We start from the raw sequence: 22,297 nt of genomic DNA, 5'->3' as shown, positions 1-22,297 counted from the left end.
GGACTAGTAACCGGGAAGGTGGCGCAGAGCGCAGGTGCAGACAGTCATATTTGAACAAAGGGCGAACGGTGTGCTGAGAGAACCCGCCCTCTTTCTACAGACTGTGGAAACTACAAACTATCCATTCACCTTTTTAGAGTCGTACCCCCCCCCCATCTCTCTCTCTCTCTCCTGAATCTATTTTGCATGAGACATAGCACCTATGTACATGGATATTGTCTTTAACCATGCCTGATACTGCAATTCTGATAAAGGAGATGCTCTGAACAAGAGCAGAGGAAACGACAGTTGCAACAGCAGGAAATGATAGCCTTTTCTATTTTGATCTTCACCTTAAAAAAAAAAAAAAAAAAAAAAAAAGAAGAAAACTCATGGTCATGGTGTTACATTTGATTAGTTCTTACTTTGTATTTATTATATTCTTGCTTGACTATTTATTATATTATAATGTCGACTACATTTATTGTTGCAGATTTCCTTTATGGTTGAAGTGGCTGCCTTAAAAGGACAATATAGTGACTTATATACGTCATTCGTTTTATACATTGCTTTTTCACCTTTGTGATTTATTATTGGTGTTGTTTTTTTCTATATTTGTATGTATTTTGGTGCTGACCTGAACAAAACAAATGTCCACTAAGTGGACAATAAAGACTATCTATCCTCATACATACTTTATGCCTATGCTATGGCATCCTTCAATATTCTACCCATGCCATCATCTCGAAGATAATATCTCCAATCAAAAAGATAATGTCATTGTGTTGTTGACTTATACTTTTGAATTCATGTTGGGGAGTGCTAAACCATGTGGAAACTGATGAAACCATGTTCTGTACCAAGGCAAGAAAGTAGATTAACTGATGCAAGCACTCTATAAAATTGCAAGTAAGTAGCATCATTTCAAAATATCCCGCCAGATTTGTCACTGTTTACACAGACAGATGGGCTGGACCAATACAGTCTGCACATTGTCGTGATTGGTTGAATCCTCAGTTCTCAAGTCTTCTCGGATTGGCTAGACATTTGGTACAAATGGAGTTTGTGGCGGGTTCCGAGGTTATTCGCGCTTGATCTGTCAAACTGAGACTGGCTGTTTCCAGCGGGCAACACTGCACTATTGCACAGCAATTTTAGTTGTTTAATATTACAGATATTCCTCTCTGTTTCCTCAACAAAAACAAACATGCACGTCATCAAGCGAGGTAGGTCTAATTTCTGCATGCTAGAAGATGTCAACTTGGCTAACAATAGCCCAGCTTTGTCTTGTTAGCCAGCTAGAGTTGAAACTAGATGGGTATTCTTAACTACAAAAATGTGTACCACACTTTGTGGATGTTTACATGGTTGCAAAGTGTTAGCTAGCTGTCTGTCAGGACATTGCGTCAGCCAAGCTCCAGCTAGCTAGCTGGCTAACCTGTCATTGTTCACTGCTGTTCCGACATGTCTTTATCAACTCACGTTTGCAGTGCTTATAAAGTAGTCGTTTGGAGGAGTAACCAACCAGCTAGCCTGAGAAATAACGTTGGCTGGATAAATGAATTGACCCGGCTACACATGGCCAACACATCAACCAAGAGCTGACAGTAGCTCGCCGGCATAAGTCCCTATTGTCAAACTTGGCGCCAAATCATTGAATCTTTGTTGCTAGCTGTGTTAGCTATGTATAGTGAGTTATCAAGGAGGAAACTAGCAAGCTAGCTAATTGAATGCACGCATAGGTATCCAATCACTTTATAAGGAGTATAGCTAGCTATCCTTTAACATTGGAGTAGAACACTTCCATCCAACTTTGCTGTTTTTTTGTTGTTGTTGTAAGCCAGCTGAGCTTACTGGGAATAATAGGCACTTTACTCAACTTTGGTGATATGACTGTGATTTATTGTATGTCTGCTACTGACTTAATACATTGCTTATTAGTGTGGTGGTAAACCAGCGTATCATTTTCATGAATTAGTTTGTTACTTTTAATAACGTATAATCACGATAATTTTTAGATGGCAAACAGGAGCGTGTCATGTTTGACAAAATCACCTCCCGCATCCAGAAGCTGTGCTATGGACTCAACTCAGACTTCGTGGATCCAGTGAGTTCAAACCCTTTCTCTCCAGCAATGACTGTTTTGTGTCATAGAACAGATTGATTGGGAATAGTCTCATAAATGCACTTCTGTGGCTCTGCCTCATATCTCCCTCATGTCATCTCATCTCTTAGATTTCATGTTTTTGGACTGAATGATTGTTTCAAGCAACCAGTTCCTCCATTTGTACCTCTGTTTTTGCATCGTTTCACAAAGCCCCCCTGACCCACTTTACTGTTCTCAGACCCAGATCACAATGAAGGTAATCCAGGGTCTGTACAGTGGTGTCACCACTGTAGAGCTGGACACGCTGGCGGCGGAGATTGCTGCCACTCTCACCACTAAGCACCCTGACTATGCCATCCTTGCTGCCCGCATCGCAGTCTCCAACCTGCACAAGGAGACTAAGAAGGTGTTCAGTGGTGAGTCCTTCTCACCAGAAGAACCGGAACTCCTGTAGTGCTCCATTATCAGAAGTTGGTGATTGAATGGGAAACAGATGTCACACTTGTCAATAGAGATGAAACTAGTCATGATAATTGGTGTCAATACGTTAAAAATAAATAAGTTAAAGTAGGCGTAACCCACATAACCATGGACATGTCAAACTAGTGTAATCAGGTGTGTCTCCATTACTGGTCTTTAAACTCTTCCCTTCTCCTGTCAATGCTGCTGCAGATGTGGTTGAGGATCTCTACAATTATATCAACCCATTGAATGGACGTCACTCCCCAATGGTCTCCAAGGAGACCCTTGACATTGTCCTTGAAAATAAGGATGTAAGTCGGGCTACTTAATTCTCAACTTAAGAGTAGGAAAAAAATGAATAACATTTTACACAATGCTTATTTTGTATTTTTATTTCTAGCGCCTCAATTCAGCAATCATCTTTGACCGAGACTTCTCCTACAACTTCTTTGGCTTTAAGGTAATTTTGTGTTGGATCAAAAATGTCATTATTTTTCTGATATCATGTATAATTTTTCTGATATCATGGTATTTTTCTGATATCAAAATAACATGAAAATGTATTTATTTTTATCTCTGCTTCTAGACACTTGAGCGGTCATACCTATTGAAGACTGATGGAAAAGGTGAGTCAGCTATGAACTGGTACTACATTTACATTGTAAATGGTACTTCACTGAATAAGCACCAGCTTTGTGGAGTAGTGTGTTTGACGCATACTGTGTTTCTATGTAGTTGCGGAGCGACCCCAGCACATGCTCATGAGAGTGTCAGTTGGAATCCATAAGACTGACATTGATGCTGCCATCGAGACCTACAACTTGCTCTCAGAGAAGTGGTTCACCCATGCATCTCCCACGCTCTTCAACGCAGGCACCAACCGACCACAGCTCTCCAGGTACTAGGCACTACAGTGTGGAATTTTTATTTTTATTTTTTATTTAGCAGCTTAAGTAAGTCATAGGTCAGTGTAACATGTTGGATTGTTAGATAGTGGCTGTCTTGGATGCATGTTTTAAGCGTGATTGCTCTACAGCTGTTTCCTGCTAGCGATGAAGGATGACAGCATTGAGGGGATCTATGACACACTGAAGCAGTGTGCCCTTATCTCCAAGTCAGCGGGGGGCATTGGGGTGGCAGTCAGCTGCATCAGAGCCACAGGCAGCTACATCGCTGGGGTGAGTATCACATGCACAAGTGTATAAAGGAACACATTTACATTTGTTTTTGTTTTACTGGAATTACTACAAGGCACTAACTAGGGTCTGTTTGTTTTGTAGACAAATGGCAATTCAAATGGACTGGTCCCCATGCTTCGGGTGTACAACAACACAGCACGCTATGTGGACCAGGGAGGCAACAAGGTGGGTATTGAGATTGACATTGTGTTGTTTTATTGATTTGTAGCCATAGCAAGGCCTCAGATGTGCAGTAGCACTATGCATGGAGATGACCCTCTCTCTATCATCCAAGTCTGATGGTTCTGAGAAAATATTTAAACATGTGATTAACTTACTCTGTCCCTCACAGAGACCTGGTGCATTTGCCATGTACTTGGAGCCCTGGCACCTTGACGTCTTTGACTTCTTGGAGCTGAAGAAGAACACGGGCAAAGAGGAGCAGAGGGCCAGAGACCTATTCTATGCCATGTGGATTCCTGACCTCTTCATGAAGAGAGTAGAGAGCAACCAGGTTGACTTAATTCACATTTGAATTATTTAAACCCAGTATTATCAAATATTGGGGCGCTTGTAGAATTGATCTGATAAAGGAAAGTCAACAGTATGTTCCTGAGAAGAACTGTGCATTCAAGCCATCTTGTGTCTACAGGACTGGTCTCTAATGTGCCCCAGTGACTGCCCTGGACTAGATGAATGCTGGGGGGAGGAGTTTGAGAAGCTTTACACCAGGTAAGACCAACTTAAAAAGAACCAGTACAACCAAACTCTAGACTGTTGTCTACTTGGTAAGTATAACTGACAGAGCGCATACTCTAATCTTGTTTCCTTAGGTATGAGAAGGAAGGCAAGGTCAAGCGGACAGTGAAAGCCCAGCAGGTGTGGCACGCTATCATCGAGTCTCAGACGGAGACGGGCACACCCTATATGCTCTACAAGGATGCCTGCAACAAGAAGAGCAACCACCAGAACCTAGGCACCATCAAAAGCAGTAACCTCTGCACAGAGATTGTGGAGTACACAAGCCACGATGAGGTGAGAACATCCGATGAGGACTTGGACCAAAACACTTTTTGAATGGCGTTTTAACTCTTGTATTACTGACCGTGGCCACAGGATGACCTCGTAGATATGCTGTAGCGCTCTGCGCAAAGGAGACCCGTTATCTATCACCCAAGTCTGATGGCTCTGAGAACATGCATATTTAAGCCCAAATCTGTTTAAATAGCCAAAGTTGGATTCTCTTTACTGTTGAATGGCAGTAAATGTAGTCTTTGGTTCTTCTTTCCCACTCTCAGGTTGCTGTGTGTAACCTGGCGTCCATCGCTCTCAACATGTACGTCACCCCTGAGCACACGTTCGACTTCCAAAAACTGGCAGATGTCACCAAGGTCATCGTTAAGAACCTGAACAAGATCATCGACATTAACTACTACCCTGTGGTTGAGGTGTGACTTTTGGTCTAGTGTGAATTGCATCATTAGTGTTGTAGTAACTTGCCATGTATGATTCTACAGATTTGTCTCTCTCCTTATAAAACCAGGCTGAGAACTCCAACAAGCGTCACAGGCCAATTGGGATTGGTGTTCAAGGATTGGCTGATGCTTTCATCCTGATGCGTTTCCCCTTTGAGAGTGCTGAGGCCCAGTTGCTCAACATTCAGATCTTTGAGACCATCTACTATGCTGCCCTAGAATCCAGCTGTGAGCTAGCCGCTGACCTTGGGGCCTACCTGACCTACCAAGGGTCACCCGTCAGCAAAGGAGTGAGTACCGCTACCCCCCCTCAAACACTTCCAGTAACTGCTGACCTTTTAAAATGGTGTGGTGCTGGTTTTTATGTGAGAGGTCTCAGGACTAACTGTTGTCTGTTTTTATGTAAGAGGTCTCAGGACTAACTGTTGTCTGTTTTCCAGATCCTTCAGTATGACATGTGGGAGAAGACACCAACTGATCTGTGGGACTGGAAACCACTCAAGGAGAAGATCGCAAAGTAAGTGTGTTAGGGATGCTCCGATCTGGATTTTTGGGGCCGATACCGATCACCGATTTTTTTTCCTCAAGATCTACTGATACCGATCTTTAAAAAAAATACATAACTGTATGCCTACTGACTGGATAATAGCCTACATATATTTTGCTTTTTAGACAAAAGTCTTGATCCATTAGGCACCAAGCAAACGCAGACCCAAGTCAGTCGATATGGCTGTATAAAAGACATCATAAACGTGGCCTTCATGGTTTACATACGCAGGGGTGCAAACTGGCGATGCTCCAAAAAAGGTGACACTTTTTTTTTTGTCCGTAGATGGTTAGCTCTATCATTAACAGTCTAACAATGATGCGTGTGTAAGTAGCGATGGCCCTGACCGTAACACCCGCATAATTAATGTAAGCAGGTTACAAGTTACATTTAAGACCTTTATAAGAACACTTTTAATAGATTTGAAGACCTATTGAGCAAGTATTGGTATTAGACTCGCATTCATTGATTCTTTTCATTAGCAATGCTGGGTGATCTGTTCTGTTGCATATAGAACAATGATAATGTAAGTTAGCCTACTTTATCAATTCTTGATTCATTTCCATTGCTTCTCAACACAATACTAGATATAATAGCATAAATAACAGAATAAACTCGCACACTTACTTACACTGCATAGCCTACATACTGAGATATGGCACACACACACACACACCTCTCACAGGAGGGCCACACACACACGTACAGCTACACACACACGCACGCTATATTTACTAAACCACACACACCGTTGCTACCACTGCAAGTTTGAAGAAATTATAACTTCACATGCCTACAGTCGAATCGCCTCCTACGGCGATTATCGTATTGTGGCCTCTTGTCTTATCGTTTCACGTGGCAACATATCAGGGTTTTGGGCGCAGCTTAACTGACGGTATTTAGTGATCGTTAAACTGTTGTTTATTTTTCGTGTTATGAAAAAAAACGAGTCGGCGAGTAGCGTAGTTCTAGGCTGCGTTCGTAAATTTGCTCTGAGAGCGCCGGAGGGCACACTGGGCTCAACGTCATAAAGGGACCAAGTAATTTGATTGGACAAGAGGCATTCCATGACTGCTGGTCAGATTTCCAGAGCGAATTTACGAACGCAGCCTAGAACTACGCTACTCACCGACTTTTCATAACACGAAAAATAAACGACAGTTTAACGATCACTAAACACTTTATGGATTGGATTCACCATTCTCGTTTGCCATAGACTACTATTTGCTAAGGCTTTTGTAAATACTTTTGTTTTGGGACGTGTTTGTGTTTGGGGCGGTATGATCATCTAATTATGTGTAGTTATGTGTTTCTAGCATGTCGATGTTCTATCAGGTAAATTCACTAGAACTAACCTCATGACATTTCACAATCACAAACATATATGTACAGAAACTCACTAAAGTATAAAATACCGCTTCTCTTGAAATCACTCTCCAGCTCCTATGACGCTTAGAGGTCAATGCATTTGTTTTTTTGGTGAACTACCGTAATAACCCTAAATGGTTAGAGAGTGCAACTTCTCTGCTTTCAGAAACTGTTGTTTTTTTCTCGATTGCACATGTGTCAAATTTAGCTAGATAGTGTCTCGTCACCAGATCTCTCACCACTCTGCTCCCTCTGTCTGCAGGCACGGTGTGAGGAACAGTCTGCTGCTGGCCCCCATGCCCACAGCCTCCACGGCTCAGATCCTGGGCAACAACGAGTCCATCGAGCCCTACACCAGCAACATCTACACCCGCAGGGTCCTCTCTGGGGAGTTCCAGGTCAGTTTGCCCCTTTTGGGGCTCCCACTGGCCACTGCTGCTACACAGTGTGTCCCAACACACATGGTGTTTGTGTGACAATGCTAATGTTATTCCTGCCTCAACAGATTGTGAACCCTCACTTGTTGAAGGACCTGACTGAGAGGGGGCTGTGGAATGAGGAAATGAAGAACCAGTTGATTGCTCAGAATGGATCTATCCAGGTGAGAACCAGACCCAACATATCAAATCTCTGCTTTAATCAATGCAGAGCAAGAACTAACTCCAATCAGTGTACCCCAATCAAAATACGATGTAGTAAGCTCCATTATAGGAGTCATGAGTTTTAAATTGTCACATTTTTGCAGGCCATTGCTGAGATCCCAAATGACCTGAAGGAGCTGTATAAAACTGTGTGGGAGATCTCCCAGAAGACCATTATCAAAATGTCTGCGGACCGTGGTGCCTTTATTGACCAGAGCCAGTCCCTCAACATTCACATTGCTGAGCCCAACTATGGAAAACTGACCAGCATGCACTTTTATGGCTGGAAGCAGGTGAGTCAAGGCGAGAGGATAGCAATCTGAGAATAACTTTTTCTTGTTTGTGCAAAATGGAAACATGCTACACTTTGTCATTCTTCAATACTTATGACCCCAACCTCTTCTCTCTCACCCCAGGGTCTGAAGACTGGCATGTACTATCTGAGGACTAAGCCTGCAGCCAACCCCATCCAGTTCACCCTGGACAAGGAGAAGCTGAAGGAGGCCCAGATGGCTAAGGAGTCTGAGGAGGAGATCAAAGAACGCAACAAGGCTGCCATGGTGTGTTCCCTGGAGAACCGTGAAGATTGTCTGATGTGTGGCTCCTAAACACTTGCACCCCTACCCTGTTACTCAGTTAACCATCACCGTTTCAATTAACATCCTCAGGATCATTGAACCTTCTCATTGCCTTAGGCTAGAGATTCTCCATCACACGGTAATCTGCACTAATGGAACAACAGCGCTCTTGTGTGGGCATACTAGCATGTCCTAATCACAGCTATTGCTGTAAACTCTTTATTTATCTCTCTTTGGTGCATTGTCTGTGTGCAGCTGTTTGTCTGCTTGTTTTGTATAGAATTATCTGTATCTTTGTTTTTTATTTTTATGAATGTTGACTGTTAATATGTAAATCTTATGATGACTGTTAAATGAATTTCAAACTACAATGCAAAGAAGAGTATATGGTAATGTGTCTTTGTATTTTAGCTGGTGGAATTAAAATGAAATGGCTTAAATTAAAATGTGGTATTTATTGGTGAAGCAATCATGAACATTAACTGCTCTGTAGCAAGATGCAGTATGTGGGCACACGGTGGCGCCATTGAAACACGTCAAGTTGTAAACAGCCACGCAGTTTGACTTGCAACCTCTGGCTTGCCAGCACACGTCACTCAAATACCTGACATAAACCAGCTATAAAGACAGATATTCAACAGGACAGGTGGTGGTATTTCATATTTTACTACCTCAACTCAGTTACACTATTTCTACTAAAGAATTTCATCAGGTTAGGAGCTATCTTCTGATCCTAAGATCAGTAAATACCTTATTGTTGATCTTGTAGGGAGGGGGTGTCTGACTTAAACTTACTCTGAGAAAATGTTTTGGGTATATTGACTTGTAGGGTCCTAGCTGAATCCTGTATCATGGTTTACATTAGTGAGCATATGGTAGCCCCTTGAAATGGTCAACTGTACGCTATCTTTGGTTCTTCAGAGGACATGTATAATTGCAGGGTACTCAATGAATCTTTAGTTTGACCAAAGGTTTTCCATGGCAGAGGGGTCAACCAGGCCCTGCTGCTGCATTGTCAGACTACCACTGGTGGCTAAAGGCTAAGGTGTTTTTCCACAGTGGAGGAACTCAGGTGTGATGTGTAGCCTTTAGACAGGAGGGAATGTGATGCCACAGGTGATAAATTAATGAGTGCTGAAGTCTCTTGGGGGAAGCAAGTGTTCTGCAAGCTGAGACCTGCACATGGCAACATATAGATAAACAGCCTGATTAGGAAATTAAACAGTAATGGCCTTACCAACTGGGGAGACTTGTCGAGCTGTAACATAATAGGATGTGTTCTGATATTTTTCACTGTAAATCATGAAAAACAAATATTTTTCAATATTTTTATTAGTATTTCAAGTGCAAAAGCTTTTAGTTTTTCACATAAAAGGGTTTTCTCTGTTTGTTCTTGTTGGAATGTCATTGATGTCAATTTAAGAGAGGAAGCATCAGTCACAAACGTAGGGTTCCAAAGGGAACGGTATTAGCCCTTTTGATGTTATCTCCATCTTGTTGTGTTCACAGATCATGTGGGTACATCAGTTAACATAATGTGCATAAACAAGGCTTCCAATGATAGGTACTTCTTACTGAAAAGTGATCCTATTTCAAGTTGTCATGCTGCTTATTTTGTGATCCGTCTCCTGCAGTCAACCAATAACTATCATGAAGCGGACCTCAACATGCTGACTGCCATACATTTCTCATTGGTTTGGAGATACAATGAGGCTCACTGGTCCACCATCTACCCTTCCCCTTCCTGGGAGCCAAAACCAGTGTCTTGTGAGCTGCTGCTGCCTGTTGGGGAAGACACTACTTTCTCACCCATGATCTTCAACCCAACTCTGACTATATTCTCCCCAACACCGGCTTTCACATTATCCTCCACCTTCCTCTCCTTCTTCCATCTTTCGTCCACATTGATTTCCCCAACTCCTTTTCCCACCAGTTTCATTTCTTTCACCTTTCTTTCTTCCTCGTTGCCATCTCCTTGCTCTACTTTTCCTTCGTGTGGACTTCCTGTTAACTCATTCACCTTATTGCTTCCTGCTATTCTATTGTCCCCAATTGTATCATCCACACTGCCCTCTACTTTCCCCCATTTCTCATTCTTTTCTTCCATCCTCTGTGCCTTATCCTGACCGGACTCTCTTTCCACCACCTCACTGATACCTCCCTTTTCTATCCCCTTCTCCTCTTCACCCATGTCTCTCCCCTGCATCTTGTGCTCTGACTCCCTATTTGCTGTCTCTTCTACCCTCCCCACTCCATTAGCTCTCCCCTCCTCCATTTTCACAACATCCATATCCCCAACCACCTGTTTTGCCCCATCTGCTTCATCTTGCCCCACCTCTACTTTTCCCTCCTGTTCCATCTCAATCACTCCCTGCTGTTCTATTTCCAATGCTCCATCCTTTTCTACCCCCACCTTCCTGTCCTGTTGCATCTCCAGCCCTGCTTCTCCATGGTGCACTGTCACCTGTAGCGGTGCCTGTTGATCAACTGGCTTGTTGAAGCCCTTGAAGTTGTTCTTTGCACCCATGATGTATTTCCCCAAGATGGAGGAGCCGTCTCCATGGGAGCTATTCCCTGCTGTGTGCCCTGAGTCCATCAGACCCTGTTGAATCTGCTTCATCTCAGCATGCAGCCTGCCCACCACTTTGTTCAGCTCTGTGATCCGATTACCAATGTCTGGGGAGGAAAAGACAGACCTATGATGACAATGCGGCACAATGCTATTCACATAAACAGATTAATTTAGGTTGGGTGAGGATGGATGAGACAAAACTTCCTCCAACTAAACAAGGATAAAACAGACATAATTGTATTCAGTGCACCTGACAAAAGATCAAAAGTCAGTGCCCACATTCTAAGAGTGAAAACAAAACATGGTGAAGCAGCTTTCAGTCACTCTACCACATGCTCCTGGAACAAACTCCCTGAAGAACTCAAACAGGTCCAAACTCTAATATATTTAAAACTAGGTTAAAAACCTTCATGTTCTGCAGCATTTACGACTAAACACTAGCACTTTATAAACTATGCTTATTACCAGGGGTGCACATAACTGGTGCGCCAGTGCGCATGCGTCGCCAAAATGCATGCTGCGCAGCAGATCAGTGGCATGAAAGCGCTCTTGCGCACCAACAGCTGGAAGCGCTGGGAGAGGAATTTACTTCCTCAAAATCCAACTGCTGACTGCTGACTGCTGCATCACTGCAAGCCCCACTAAGTAACTATTTGCCGTCCCCTCAGCCGAAGGCCCGACGAACAGTCGACCGACGACGACCACGGCGACTCCCCTCACGAAAACATTCGGAAAGTATCGTAACTTGTACTTTCATTCCGCGTATCGCGTATCGCACGGTTATCACGCCGACACGTGAAAATTCAGTCCCGAACGACTCGTCGCTAAAAGGAAAAACAACACCAAGGGACTTCACGTTTCTTTTCTCTGAAGCTTTCAAACGTTCAGACGTTTGTTTTACAGCTTCATTATCGCACCTAGACCCCTGACCCAGGATATGGTTGGGAATTATATTAGAAGAAAAAACAACAACTTTGTTGCACAATCAAAATAATGAGCTATTTAAAGTGATAGCCTACATTGTAGGCCCTACAACATCCTCTACCATGGTTGAAATTGAGGACAGTATTAACAGCAGTCAAGAGAGCAGTGATGATGATTAAGCTTGTAGCATAAGTAAATGCTTAGGCTGTAACTTTTTGTTGAAAAGTTGATTTCAGTGTTTACAGAACAGAGCAGTGCTTAAAGAGATGTCAGTTGATTTCATTGTGTTTAAAGAACAGACATTCAGTTAGTGCTTAAAGAGATGTCAGTTGATTTCATTGTGTTTAAAGGAGTCTGACAGACTTTCATGCTTAAAGAGCAGTCATTTGATTTTGCATTTGTTTCTTTTGTTTTGCACACAATCAACAGTCATGTCGTTTTGCTAATATAAGTTATCCATGTATCCCTTTTTTATCCATCCGGTGGGACGGGTCGTGACTCGCGAGCTCGGGGAGCACCAAGCAGCATCCCTAGGTGCTCCTCTGAGCACTGGCCCCAAAAAGTTATGTGCACCCCTGCTTATTACATTTATTTTATATATATATTTGTATTACTTTTATTTTCTTACTTATTCTTCTTTCATTGTATTTTTATGCTCTATGTGAAGCATTTTTAATTGCCTCTGTTGTATGAAATGTGCTATATAAATAAACTTGCCATGCCTTGGGTCCAGCACACGATGTGAGTGCCAATTCAGAACTATTTAATGTGACCATTAAAACATAAACAGGTCACTTTACTGATGATTATCAAGTCCTATGGGTACCTTTTCGCTTGGTCTCCTCAAACTCGCGGCGTGCAGACTCAATGTAGCGCTGCACCAGGGCCCGGATCACCTGCTGGCGGTATGGTATCTGGCTTTCCCCCGGCCCTCCTCCATCATCTCCCTTCCCATTGGACTGGACAAGGGGAACACAGATATTTTCAGAATCTGACAACATACCAATATGTGTTGATATTCAATTACTGTGATTCTAGACATGATAGTCCTTTTTCTGTATGACTGTACCACCTGACTCTGGCTTCTGTGATGTAGAGACTTACCATGGAGGTTATTGTGATGTAGAGACTTCCCATGGAGTTTATTGTGATGTAGTGACTTACCATGGAGGTTATTGTGACTTAGAGACTTACCATGGAGGTTATTGTGATTTAGAGACTTACCATGGAGGTTATTGTGATGTAGTGACTTACCATTTAGGTTATTGTGATTTAGAGACTTACCATGGAGGTTATTGTGATTCAGAGACTTACCATGGAGGTTATTGTGATGTAGCGACTTACCATGGAGGTTATTGCAGGATACTCTGGTGTTGAGTTAAAATTACAACAGCAGCAGATTCGCCGAAAAGTACCCCTTGGATAGAATGAAAGCAGGAAATATGAGATTTTTTTGGGGAGATTGAGGTTGTTGTGTCCCTCCGAGAGGAAGCATAACACACAATATAACCTGCCGTATTATAACATATATTATAACATATAATAGTATAATAGTATTGTAATGTACCGTATGAGGTAGAAGAAAGCTTTGGGGGAGGGGATTACGTTGAAGGGAACAGGCATGGTGAGGCCTTCTCTGAAGTAACTAAGATATAGCTTGGATCGGGCAAATTTCCACTCAACATCAGCATCATCCTAAGAGGAAACAGGCGAGCAGTCAGGGCCAATCCTTCTCTCCTGGATTTCACAATATGTTTATAATGCACATTGCATCTATCCTGCCTATGAGTGGGACTGTCTCCAGCAAGCTCACCTCAATCTTCTGAAAGGAATTGGTGATCATGGCAATGAGCATGTTGAGCAGCACGATCACAATGACTAGTGTGAAGATACCGTAAAGGATCCTGCCCACAAACTCTGCCACGACAAACTCCGACATGTCCACATAGTCCTGGTTGGCTACACCAAACATGGTCCAGAACAGGAAACGGAAGGTCTCGTTAAACCTAAGGAGTAGAACAGGTTTAAGGTTATGAGGGTTAGCATACCATGAGTGACATAATACTGTAAGTGAATTATGAACATGAATATTCTTACTGTCCAAGATGCGGAGAGAGGACATAAGGAACATAGATGTTATTGATACCACAGAGAAAGGCGGTTCCAATGATCATCAATATGAACATGAACCTAGGAAGATTAAAAAAAAAAAGTCACATTTCTTTCTGTCTCATGTGAGCAAGTATCTTAGAGAATCTTGTCATGATAGTGTATCACAAACAGGAACTTTGTGTACAGCACAGAGCCTATGTTGTTAATTTTAATTAATTTTAATTTTGCCATTTAGCAGACGCTTTTAATCCAAAGCGACTTACAATTACGAATTACAGGGACATTCCCACCTGGAGTAACTGAGGGCTAAGTGCTTTACTCAAGGGCACACTAGTAGTGGTGTGGTTTCAGGCGGGATTTGAACTCACAACCTTCTGATCACAAGTCCAACTCACTATCCACTAGACCACCACTACCATGTTGTTGTGGACCGTACCTCATCATGTCATCAATCATCTTCCCTATAGAGATCTGCAGAGTCCCCAGAGACTCCTGTGCAGGCAGAATGTATGCCAAGCGGGTGAAGCTCAGCATGCTGGTCACTGCAAACAGCACCTCAGCAATGAGCTGGGGGTCCTCCTGATGCCACTCCTGACGCACTACAGGACAGTCAAACATCAAAATGGGCCAGTTTAGCATGAGTTTGTGTTCATCTTCAATCTCAAATCTAACACCAAACCCCTGACTGTGGTTGGATACACTTTCTCACCAGTCTGAGTGAAGTAGGCACACTCCTCTGTCCCATCAGGGGCCTGGCACAGGAAGTGACCTTTGAGCATGATGAGCACACGCAGAGTAAAGGAGGCCAGGTACATGCTGAGAACCATCATGTCTAAGCAGTTCCACCAGTCCAGGAAGTAGCTCTGCAGACCCTCTATCCACACCTCCTTACACTCATACCAGAAAAACCCTAAAGGGGATGGATAGCACAGTATGGACAAACTTTCACTTAATTGATACATTTAAAGTTTAATCCCAAATTGCAATTTCAAGATGATTGTTTTGTAAAAAAAAAACTATGGAAATGGACACAGCATCCATAGTACACAGTGACCCAAATTCAATGAAAGTCCTAGTTGAGGCTTAAATATTGGGTACTATGCATGCATTAGATTTGGGTGCTATGCATGCACCAGAGTGTAGACTCACCGACCACCCACACCATGTGGAATGAGCTGTGCAGGATGTTCTGCTGGCGTGAAGCAAATTCATCCCTATACATCTCCATGGTGATTGACTCTCCCAGCAATGTGATGAGAAACCACATGTAAGAGGCAGAGTGAAGGAGGAACTTGATCACTGGGATCTTCAACGTTTTTCCCACCTGAGAGAGATATAGCCGCATCAACAAGCAAACTGGGACAATCATCCGCAGGCAAAGCCTGACACAGCCTGAGATTCACACATGATCACCTTTACATCAGCTGACCTTGGACTTGGGTGCGATCCAGTAGATGAGGCAGAGGAGGGGCATGGTGAAGAAGATTCCCACAGACACTAGCAGTTTCCAGGCTGTCCGGCTGCCCCTCCACCCAGACAGGTTCCCACACCAGATAGATGACAGTACCTGCTGGCAGATAGGGTGGGCCGCAAACTGGAGAGAGAGGCAGAGAGAGAGACTTTTATTACAGGAGACACAGACAGGCATGGATTTTCAATTGAATATACTCACACAGCTAACTGTATATGTCTGATTACTCAACGCTACAGTACCTGTTTCTGGTTGTAGTTGACAGCGAGACGCAGGCGTGACAGGTTGGGGATGCCCTCCTCAAAGGCCTGCTGGTTCAGAGCGTCCTGGCTCTCGTCTCCACAGCTATTAAGGATGGTGGTGACCTCACTCTGATTGCGGCACATCCCCAGCAGCTCTACGGCAAACTCTTGGCAGAGCTCCTCTAGGCCCAGGTACTGTGGCTGGGGGTGAGACACCACAATCAATGAACTCCTACTCACTCCTATGAACCTATGACAGACACCAGGGTAGTTATAAAGGTAGTTATAAGCAAGAACCTTAAACTCAGGCTCCTTCTTAGAGAGCTTGCGGAGCTCCCTGCTGAGGCTGAAGGCGCTTAGCATGGCATCCTCCGAGGTGATGGACAGGTAGGCGCGGCTTGCGATGCCACGGTAGGTGTTGATGCGGGACAGAGAGAACTTGAGCAGGTCGTACTGGCGGCCGTTACGGCACTCCAGGCAGGCACAGGAGATCTTGTGAGGCCGGGGAATGACATGGCCCTTCTGAGTCAGCATGGTGACGATCTCATACAGGTCCTTCTGACAGGCCAGGGTCAGCGGGGTCACCCCAGGAGCAAACTGGGAGTCATCGATGGATTGGTCGAAGATGGCCTGAGAGAAGGAGCGCACATCCATCTTGTTTCCTTTCTCCATGTCAAGTCGGTCCAGCAGGCGCTTCACAACACGGGGCTGGTTGGTGTCCACAGCAACCAACAGTGCCTCGTGGATCTGGCGGAAATCAAACTTGATCCCCTGGAGGAGGGAATCCATGGTGTCCTCATTGCCCAGACGGATAGACAGGTTGAGGGCCTCTCTCCACAGGCGATCCTCAGAGTCGTCCAGCTGGCGGATGATGCCATCACCCGTCTTTAGCAGGCCACTCACAGTGACTAGGTTCCCCTCCTGGATGGCACCAATCAGCTCCGGAGGGAAGCACATCTTCTTGTTCACAATCTCGCGCCATTGCTCTGGCTAAAACCACAGGCAAACACAGCTTACTGTTTTGGTCTCTATAAATCCAAGGAAGCAGCGCATTTCATCCAAAGCACCAATTAATGTATAGATCTTTTATTAAAATGGCAATATTAATTAATAATCAATAATCATACATTTCCACTATCTATCATCTACCATCTCAACAGGTGCACATTAATAAATAGGATGTTATGAATACCAAGCAGATATTATAGTGGGACAAAATATTTTGATATGAATAGTAAACTGGAATACATTATGAAGACAACTATCAATGAATGGTTTGCTTGTTTAAACTGAAATAAATAGATTTACTGTAGAAGATATGTTTAGTTGCAAACATCCTAGAAATGACTGATGCCGAATGCGTTTCGTTGTCTTTGTGCTTGTACTCTGCCAATGACAATTAAATTGAATCTGAATCAAACGACTGATAATCTAAAATAGATAATCTAAAAGTGCCATTATCTTCATCAAGATCTGTTTGCAAAGTCATATTATATATATATATATATATATATATACTGTATATATATTTTAAATCCACTTACCGTGAGGTTTTCCATGTTTTTCACTCCCTCAGTATAAACGTTATTATCCCTAAGTTGAGGATCATGAGAGAGGGAGAAGCTCACTGTATCAGTGCCCCCAGTGTAAGGTGAACTGAGCTGCTGGCTACAGAGCGTGGATTCACTCCCCACAAACCAAATAACAGATATCCGCTCCCATGGGAAAGGGCCAATTAAAAAGCAACCATTTCAGTGTTACACGCCTGGCTAGACCCAAACCAGGGAGCGTACCTCCAAAAAACAGTGTTAATACGGCCCTCCCCAATGAAAACACTGCTATGGTGTAATTGACACAGCTGTTAACTACCAGGGCATTGGTCCCCTAAGGGACTGGAATGAAGGGAAGGGAAGTTCAGTGATGAAAAAAAACAAGCAGCCAATAAGAGATACATTAACCATTTTAATACTGTTGATAGTCTATTCTATTTTCCCCTGATATACCATAACCATACACTGAATAGTCAAACTTTAATACTGTTTATATTATACAGTGGGGAAAATAGGTATTCAACACATCAACCATTTTTAAATTCAACATATTTCATATTTTCAACATATTTTGCAGCTATTCGCATACAATTTAGACCAGACATTGGTATTATCTCAATAAAGCTTAAAGTGCAGACTTTAAATTGAGTGTATTCACATCCAAAGGACCAAAGGTATTGGACAATTGACACAAAAGCTGTTTCATGGACTTGTGTGGGTAGAAGCTGTAAATGCACAACATGCGGTCAACGGAGCTCTCAATGCAAGTGAAAAAGGCCATCCTTAGGCTGCAAAAATTAAATAAAAATCCATCAAAGAGATAGCGGGAACATTAGGAGTGTCCAAATCAATAGTTTGGTACATGCTGAAAAATAAAGACCACACTGGTGATCTCGGCACCACAAAACGGTCTGGATGTCCATGGAAGACAACAGTGGTGGATGATCGCAGGATCCTTTACATGGTAAAGAAAAACCCCATCACAACATCCAGCCAAGTGAAGAACAGTCTCCAGGAGGTAGGCATATCATTATCCAAGTCTACCATAAAGAGAAGAAAGACCCACGAACAAAAAACAACTGAAGAAAACTGCAGTAGGCCTCCTGTTCATAATGTAAGAACAGTCTGAGATTATATTTTTTTTTACTCTTCCCTTAGTAGACTGGGGAATACAGGAAAGGAAAGGAACGTATTTTCAACCTATACACAATATACTAATACACACACACACGTCAGTAAAACACAAATGTCCATATACTAAAAACAATAGGTTGACAATGATTGCAACCCCGTTATTAAAAGCAGAAACATGTCCTATGCGTATAAGTCTTAGTCCACCCAAATGACCTCTGTAGCATCTCCACAGGTGCTAGCGTGAAGCTGGATGTGGGACAGGGGGAATCTGACAGAGCAGAGTGGGCAGGGCAACATGGCCTCTTCTGGGCTGGGGTTAGGGTCAGGAGAGGTGAGAGGACTGATGACCCCAGGGTGCGTCCTTGTCTCCACCCCTTGACAGGAAGATGCATGGAAGGGAAGGTAGTCTTCGGTGAAGAATACTGTAGCAGAGAGAAAGACAGAAAATCTGCATGAATACAACCAGACTTATTATTATAACAGTATTATAACAGATTATAACAGTCAATCAGTGTACTACTTCTAATGCATACACTTACACATGCACAGACTCCAGTGGAGGCAGAAATTGGAAGATGTGCTAAATGTAATGCATGGAATTGAATGAGGAATGGTATCAAACACACACATTCCTCATTCCATTCATTACACTGAGCCTATCCTCCGATTTCTACCTCCCCACATGTACACACCTCCACATATTGGGCAAGTGGTCTCAAGGATTCCAGTGTCCTGAGCATCCGAAAAGGAGTGAGGAGGGTCTGTGAGTGTGGGGACAAGTGGGGTAGATGTCGACCTCTCACTGAGTTCAGGTTTTCTCTGCTTACAGGAGGGGGTGCCATTTAGCTTGTTTTGCCTGAAAAAGGAAGGGAATGAGCAGGAATCGATTCCGAGCACTGAAGATTGATTAGTCGTCCATAAGTGCAGATCTGGGATAAACTACAGGGGCACCGCACAGAGAGCCTTTAGTATCACCCCACTGAGCTAAATCCTACTGATAACCTGTCACAGTGCCACACCAACACTCATCAGAAATATCGACTAATACCTGCTTTTGGAGTTTTCTTTTCTTTTCAGCTGTGAAGTGTTTTCCTTGGAGTTGTGAGCAGTAATTAAACAAGCCTTTGAAGCTGAAAAGAGGTTTAGAAAAATAGAACTTATTATCCAAGTTGTGTTTTGAACATTAAAAGACAGCTCTGGAAAAAAATCAAGAGACCACTGCAAAATGGTTTTACTGGTTTTACTATTTATAGGTACATGTCTGAGTTAAATGTATTCTATAAACAACTGACAACATTTCTGCCAAATTCCAACAAAAACTATTTTAAAAAAGCATTTATTTGCAGAAAATGACAACTGGTCAAAATAACAAAAAAGATGCAGTGTTTTCAGAAGAAAACAAGTTCATATTCAGGGGTGCACATAACTTTTTGGGGCCAGTGCTCAGAGGAGCACCTAGGGATGCTGCTTGGTGCTCCCCGAGCTCGCGAGTCACGACCCGTCCCACAGGATGGATGAAAAAGGGATACATGGATAACTTATATTAGCAAAACGACATTTATTCATAAATAAAGATGAACGAACAAATGATTGTGTGCAAAACAAAAGAAACAAATGCAAAATCAAATGACTGCTCTTTAAGCATGAAAGTCTGTCAGACTCCTTTAAACACAATGAAATCAACTGATCTCTTTAAGCACTGCTCTGTTCTGTAAACACTGAAATCAACTTTTCAACAAAAAGTTACAGCCTAAGCAGTTATTTATACTACAAGCTTAATCGTCATCATCACTGCTCTCTTGACTGCTGTAAATTATCACTGTCCTCAATTTCAACCATGGTAGAGGATGTTTTTTTTGTGATCAACTTTTTTTTTTTTTTTTGGGTGCGCAAAAGCGCCCTCATGCGGCTGATCTGCCGCGCAGCATGCATTTTGGCGACGCATGCGCACTGGCGCACCAGTTATGTGCACCCCTGTTCATATTCGTTTTTGAACAACACAAATACTGATGTTTTAACTTAGGAGGAAATCAATATTTGGTGGAATAACCATGATTTCATTTGGCAGCTTTCATGCGTCTTGGCATGCTCTCCACCAGTCTTTCACATTGCTGTTGGGTGACTTTATGCCACTGCTGGGGAAAAAAATTAAAGCACCTGACCATCCATCTTCCTCTTCATTACATTTCAGAGGTTTTCAATGGAATTCAGGTCTGAAGATTGGAGATCCACACCTTGATTGACCTGGCTATGTGGCATTGAGCATTGTCCTGCTGGAAAAAAACCAATCCTCAGAGTTGGGGAGGTTCTTCTAGGACGTATGTGGCTTGATTCATGCGTCCTTCACAAAGACAAATCTGCCCGACTCCAGCCTTGGTGAAGCACCCCCAGATCATCACAGATACTCCACCAAATTTCACAGTGGGTGCGAGACACTGTGGCTTGTAGGCCTCTCCAGGTCTCCGTCTAACCATTAGACGACCAGGTGTTGGGCAAAGCTGAAAATTTGACTCATCAGAGAAGATGACCGTACTCCAGTCCTCTACGGTCCAATCCTCATGGTCTTTTCCAAACCTCAGACTGGCTCTTCTTTACTTCTCATTGATGAAGGGCTTTTTTCTAGCTTTGCACAACTTCAGCCCTGCCCCTAGGAGCCTGTTTCGAACCGTTCTTGCCGTGCACTTCACCCTAGTTGCTGTTTGCCATTATTTTGTAGGTCACTTGATGTCATCCTACAGTTGTTGAGTGACATTCGAATGAGTTGGCGGTCTTCCCGGTCAGTGGAGAGTTGTTTTCACTCTCTGCTGGTCTGTAACTTTGTTGTCCCCAATGTCTGCTGCATGACTGTGATCTTATGAACCGCCGTCTTTGACATTTTAAGGATGGAAGCAACCTGACGCTCAGTAAAGCCAGGATTTAACCCTTCTTTTCCTCACTCAAACCTTTTTCTTTTCAACTCTTTTGGCAGGTCAATAGTTCTTTTTTGATTCCAATTACTTTTGAAGTACTACTAGCACTGTTTTTGCCATCCAGCTAGTCCTATTACAAGAGGATAGTGATGACTACTACTGGGCTACTACTTTTCCATGTTAAATAAGATTCGGTTCAGGTGATCACCTAATCAGTACCTCACTAAGTAGAATGAGGTGTGCCCTGTGTTGGAATTCAACAGACACTGGAATGGAATGGCTGCCACATACAGGCTGATTTACGAGACATTAGGAGTGGTCTCTTGAATTTTTTTCCAGAGCTATATATCAATACATTGATAGATAGCATTTGAGTGAAAGTAGTTAAGTTGCGTTTCTTACCAGTATGAGGGTGCATATTTCCACCATGGACATCTGCCTTGCCTTTGTTGGCAGTAGCGGTGTCTGACTTGGCTGTATGACGGGGTCGCTGTATTATGAGCCCCGGGGATGTGCTGCAGGGAGACATGGGAAAAGAGCACCGACTGGCCTGGGCGGCTGTGCGGACCATTCGAGTTGTTCTGCTCAGACCCAACTTGCTCCTCTGGGCGTCCTCTGAACAACCCTCCCTAAAAGCACAGTTTCTGTTAGTTTCGATATCTATTAATTACTATCATAATAATACTATTATTGATCATGTCAACTGGTAAATTAAATGTTATGCCCAGCAACTAACACAAACAAAACAGTTAACATTCACATAAAAAAAAAAAACGAATGTGGATAGCTAAGATGGCAAGGACACCCCCCCAGAAAACAAGACAATATCATGTTTGACCGTAACCACCCCCACTCACCCTTTTATTCCCCCAAAGAAGGTTCTCTGGACAGCAGGGCTGGAGAGCCACTCTCTGACATCTGATGCTGGTTTGTCTGGTGTTCCCTAAATAATAAGTTGAGAACGTGAGAATTACAACCCTGACACTTTTGGACTCTGATGTTTGCTCAAAATACACACACCTACCTCCCCAAAGTGTAAAGCCCCCCC

General features: G+C 43.1%; 2 protein-coding genes across 2 annotated transcripts; one reads left to right on the top strand and one right to left on the bottom strand.

Annotated features, from left to right (window-relative positions):
- Positions 1 to 1,098: 1,098 nt before the first annotated feature.
- On the top strand, positions 1,099 to 8,719 carry rrm1 (ribonucleotide reductase M1 polypeptide). Its single transcript, XM_080527947.1, has 19 exons — positions 1,099 to 1,205; positions 1,998 to 2,086; positions 2,325 to 2,502; positions 2,759 to 2,859; positions 2,949 to 3,008; positions 3,135 to 3,174; positions 3,284 to 3,446; positions 3,585 to 3,726; positions 3,829 to 3,912; positions 4,079 to 4,240; positions 4,379 to 4,458; positions 4,560 to 4,761; positions 5,025 to 5,174; positions 5,270 to 5,491; positions 5,642 to 5,718; positions 7,379 to 7,514; positions 7,622 to 7,717; positions 7,862 to 8,050; positions 8,174 to 8,719. Exons 1-19 carry the CDS (start codon positions 1,187 to 1,189, stop codon positions 8,363 to 8,365), a joined length of 2,382 nt encoding a protein of 793 aa, XP_080384073.1. The 5' UTR covers positions 1,099 to 1,186; the 3' UTR covers positions 8,366 to 8,719.
- A 1,345-nt stretch (positions 8,720 to 10,064) lies between these two features.
- LOC308155723 (short transient receptor potential channel 2-like) lies at positions 10,065 to 17,215 on the bottom strand (the record flags this gene model as incomplete). The annotated part of the gene is made up of 13 exons (XM_080529097.1): positions 10,065 to 11,011; positions 12,658 to 12,790; positions 13,176 to 13,248; positions 13,399 to 13,526; positions 13,645 to 13,837; positions 13,929 to 14,021; positions 14,380 to 14,542; positions 14,653 to 14,853; positions 15,093 to 15,267; positions 15,373 to 15,537; positions 15,657 to 15,857; positions 15,954 to 16,646; positions 17,201 to 17,215. The coding sequence occupies 13 exons, from the start codon at positions 17,213 to 17,215 to the stop codon at positions 10,065 to 10,067; spliced, it is 3,180 nt and encodes a 1,059-aa protein (XP_080385223.1).
- Positions 17,216 to 22,297: the final 5,082 nt, after the last annotated feature.

This window comes from Nansenia antarctica, assembly GCF_963989245.1.
Source record: "Nansenia antarctica genome assembly, chromosome: 4".
Classification (NCBI taxonomy): domain Eukaryota; kingdom Metazoa; phylum Chordata; class Actinopteri; order Argentiniformes; family Microstomatidae; genus Nansenia; species Nansenia antarctica.
This window is presented reverse-complemented; position numbering and strand designations above follow the sequence as displayed.